The 4,589-nt window shown below is 36.3% G+C and overlaps 1 protein-coding gene across 3 annotated transcripts in view; it reads left to right on the forward strand.

Moving 5' to 3' along the window:
• Window positions 1–3,148, forward strand: part of LOC143353718 (calcium uptake protein 3, mitochondrial-like) — a 28,522-nt gene extending 25,374 nt beyond the window's left edge. For all 3 annotated transcript variants that reach the window (XM_076787242.1, XM_076787243.1, XM_076787245.1), the window contains 4 exons: window positions 335–558; window positions 1,597–1,754; window positions 2,162–2,319; window positions 2,485–3,148. In XM_076787242.1, the coding sequence (XP_076643357.1) occupies window positions 335–558; window positions 1,597–1,754; window positions 2,162–2,319; window positions 2,485–2,553 (609 nt within the window). In that variant the 3' untranslated portion in view covers window positions 2,554–3,148. The remainder of the gene's footprint in view (window positions 1–334; window positions 559–1,596; window positions 1,755–2,161; window positions 2,320–2,484) is intronic.
• The last annotated feature ends 1,441 nt before the right edge of the window (window positions 3,149–4,589 follow it).

Genomic DNA, 4,589 nt, shown 5'->3' on the forward strand with positions numbered 1-4,589 from the left:
TATTTGTGAAAATATCGCGGTCCAAATGTTTATATTATACAATTCTTAGTAAACAAAAACTACTATACATTAAACAGTGTAATAGGTGATGAAATTATTACAGCCACTTGCAAAAAGTGACGAGTTTATATTGAAATAATCACTTCTGAACACGTTAAACGCTACGTCGGTCCCAGGGGACCGAAATTGGGCTTGTCGTTTAGGCGACGCGTCGATCGACTTGGAGAGGCAACTTCCGTTTAAACATTCAGAATGATGACCTTAACAACACATTCCAAGGTCATTGAAAACGTTGGGCAATCGCCAATGTAAATAATTACCAAAAATTGTTTAGGGTCTGCAACGCCGACATGCTGTGGATACAACATTAATGATACATTTCTTCGGGAAAGATGGCAACAGTGAGCTGAAATTCGAAGACTTCAAGCATTTCATGGAGAATTTACAGCAGGAAGTACTTGAGCTCGAGTTCCACGAATTCAGTAAAGGCCGAGAAGCCATCACTGAAATGGATTTTGCAAGAATATTGCTGCGATATACCTATCTCGACACCGACGAGTAAGTCTGCCCGCTGTCAAATACAAGATCTGATTAGAAAATTTGGAAATTTCACTGTACGTATCCACCATAGCGAAGTCATTTCATTTTACTGTCGATGTCAGGGATGTTCTTCAAAATGAAATACGTTGCAGCACATATAAGATTATGGGAGATTTTAGTCGTCATACTGTTATTTTCGAATTTGACTATAAAATACAGACAATCAAGGCGACTATAAAATTTTGCAATTTTAGCCGCATTTTCATGAAATCTGACTGTACTTATCAATTTTTATCGCGGAAACTATTTTTTGAATTGAGTTAACTTAAGCCAGGGTCAATAACCTTTTAAGCGAGGGGCACTCCCGGAGGTGAGGAGGGTGAAGTCACTGCGCCAATGGTGGTAGGGATGACGTCACTGTGTCAAAGGTGGAGGGCTGACTAGCTACTGTCTAAATTCACACACCTCCCTCCCCTCCCCAGGATCCCGAATTAGTGAGCCCCTCCCCCCACCTTTGATACAACTTCCCCCCTTTTGACACAGTAACGTTATCCCTCCCACCATAGACCCAGTGACGTCAGCCCTCCCACCATTGGCGCAGTGACATCACCTCCCCTTGATGCAATGACGTTACCCCCACCTCCGTGAGTGCCCTTTGCCTAAAAGGTCATTGACCCTGGTTTAGAATCCACCTGTAATACTTACTCGTACTCCTTGAAAACTAATTTATAAAATAAACGTTGATTTAGAATAGTGTTTTTAAAATTGACAGGTGCTCCACGTTACCTCGAATGTGGTCTATAAAGAAATTCGACAGGTATCGTACCGGTTTCAGTGGTCTCATTTAACTAATTGTGGCTAATGGCGCCTGTGGTTTAAAAAAAAAAATTAAAATCGACCCTTCTGTATGTTCAACTCTCATAAGTACTACATCAGTACTACCGTTCGTCCCTTGTATTCCTTTGAAATCTGTTTCCATAAGTAATAGTAATAATAATGTGTAATGTGTGTACATGTACTTCTTAGTTAATATTTTACAAATTTTGTGTTTTATAGACATGACAAATATCTGGACCGGATCCTACAGAACACGGAGCTTCAAATCGGTATCACATTTGACGAGTTTCGACGTTTTTATCAATTCTTAAACAATATCGATGACTTCTCCATTGCTATGCGAATGTATACATTGGCGGACCATCCCATATCCAAAGGTTCAAAAAATCAATTCTCACTAGAAATAAGTATAAACTTGATACTTTACCTACCGATAGCTTATTAACCCTAAATGGCCTTTCAAAGTGTACTTTTAAAATGCAATGATTCAATTACATTCAATCGCATTAAACAATTATTAATATAAGTTTTCGTGCGGCCGCATCAGCTCCAATACTTCACTTAAGGGATAATAGAATTTCCAATCACTGCATTAAATGAAAATGGAGCAAAAAATATCTGCTAAATAGTTAGTGCAAAAGAAATTATTAGATCATGTTACGGGGGTTGATTAGTTGGTTCACCTATAAGTTATACATTTTTATATCTATTAAGTAACCGACGGTATATAATATATCTTAAAAAGTATTAGAATTGTAATCCATTAATTTTATATGTTTTCCAGATGAGTTCCAACGCGCTGTTAAAATTTGTACAGGAAGTGTACTCTCGAATCACATCATAGACACAGTCTTTGCGTTGTTCGACGAAGATGGCGACGGACAGCTGTCCTACAAAGAATTTATTGCGATTATGAAAGATCGACTTCATAGAGGTTTTAAGGTAAATTAAAAATATTACAAATATTCTAATATCAACCATAATTTTAGAATCGCGCTATCAATTGTTAGAAATAGAATATGTGCTTACTAAGGAAATAAAACTCTGTATAAAATGATGCTTTTTACCACGGATCATAAAACTTAATGAAACTTATACCTTTTGCAGTCGCAGCAACGACGCGAGGGTTGGCCAGCATTCACTAGTTGCGTGAAACAAGAAATGAAGTCTCGTTAATTGAAGAATAAATGAACAAGGAAGTTCCAACAACAACTGCATGAGCGTACACACCGTTGAATAATGTGAAGTGCCATGTAGACACTAGTCCTTTTTCAAAATGCCAGTCGCATCTATTTTATTAATTTCTATTGTGTCTACTCAATAATTGTACAAAACACGGGTCTGGCCAGGGACAATTATCGGCTAGAAGAGTATTATGTTTATACTCCTCGGCGACCAAGGCCTCTCGAGTTTCACGGCCCCTCACGGGGTATACCCCGCGCTAGTGGGGATAGTTCTGGGACAATTATAGGTTAAATATTTGGGACATTTATCGAGTAGAGACTGTAAACCGTAATCTTTCTACCTCTCTTGTAAGTTTACTCGTTTTGTTACATTTTTGTGAAACTGTGATTACAATGCTGCAATTTGCACAATTGACTGGCGAATTCGCTTGTCTTTATAAATAAATACGCGCACTGCTACTGATTTGCTGTTATTATAGTAATTAAATATTTATTATTTTGTTAATAATATAAGACCTACTGTTTATCGAGTGTTTTGAATATATAATGTGTACTCTCTCCAAATTAAAGATATTACAACTCAAGAATTGTGCTCACTTTATGTAAACCAATATAAGGAACTTTACAATCGAACCAATTGTAGTAGGCATGAACTGGTGCTATTGAATTACTTATATGTATTTATGTAGCATAAACTGAAATGTGAAATCAGCATTTAAAATGAGCATAAATGCACTGAAATCGATTTCTTTTAATTGGTGTTCCACGTAATTTACATTGATTTAGTGAAAGTAGCCCTCACGCACTTTAATTCGTTTGTTCATGAAATAATTGAGTATAATTTCGAAGATCTACAGTATCGTTAACAGTCACGTCACGGTACGTTGTTTGTTATCACTCATCACACTGATTGCTGTCTGGTGGTCTCATGAATTAAGCCGGCGATAAGGAACACGTCATTACTTGTCCCTACGGCCTAACATCAAACGAACCTCATCACGGATGAGGTCAATGATTCCACAAAAAGCTTCCTAGTTCCAGAATAATGAGTTCTGTCTAGGAATGCAATTTCAAAAGGAGTTCTTGCGGCGCAATTCAAAGCTCCATTTGTCTCACTTGATCGTTTAAATCAGGTTTAGCGATGAAATCCTTATCCACGCATTTTACCAGCAATAGACGGTGCAATAGCATTTTAAATACGATGTCAAATTTCGGCAAATAAAATGTTTCTGTATCAATTATTTCTTCCGTAAAGCGAAACGTTTAGTCTTGTATTTCAAGTATGTGTGCAATGCTCCTCGCCAATAAGAGTACATTGTAAAAAGAAGTGGTGCTATAATGAATAAACCCTAGTATTTAGGAACATATTTTTATTTTTAGTTTAAGAACTCATATTTGTATGTAACGAACCACACTGCTTAAAATTTTCATCATTTAGACGATCATACACAACTTGTTTATTAATACTTATGAATGTATGGAATGTATATCATTATCTTGAACAATGATATTTGAACGTTGCTAATAGACTTTGAATGGTTTAAAATAAACAAAATATTTTTGAAAACACCTATTTCGTATACGTATCATGCCGAAATTTGGTCGGTTTCTTCACCTATGTTTTAAAAATATACTATATTTAATATATATTTTGAAATTATTATTACTGTATGGCAAAAGCTCCTTAAAACTTCTCCGGATATTGCGTTTACTTCTAACGAACGATTATAAGAAAGATTCTCCATCATCTGTACGAGTGTTGGCGTCATCAGAATTTAAATAATTAAAAAACAATAAAAGGTAAGAAAATAAGACTTCAAAGTTCTTCCATTTTAGCAAGAAAAAATGTTTATGTTAATTGCCAAATTCGAAAATCTCCAAGCCCGTGAGAAATGTAAACACCACGAAGAAGCAAACGCGTCGAAGCAGGCTAAAGTCAAAAGTTGTTGTCAAAATTGAACGCGCAGCAACTGCGTTGTATAGTTCACGAATGAGACACGTGTTTTAGAAGTTCGCTAGTCTGACGGA

Source organism: Halictus rubicundus, chromosome 4, assembly GCF_050948215.1.
Source record: "Halictus rubicundus isolate RS-2024b chromosome 4, iyHalRubi1_principal, whole genome shotgun sequence".
Classification (NCBI taxonomy): Eukaryota; Metazoa; Arthropoda; class Insecta; order Hymenoptera; family Halictidae; genus Halictus; species Halictus rubicundus.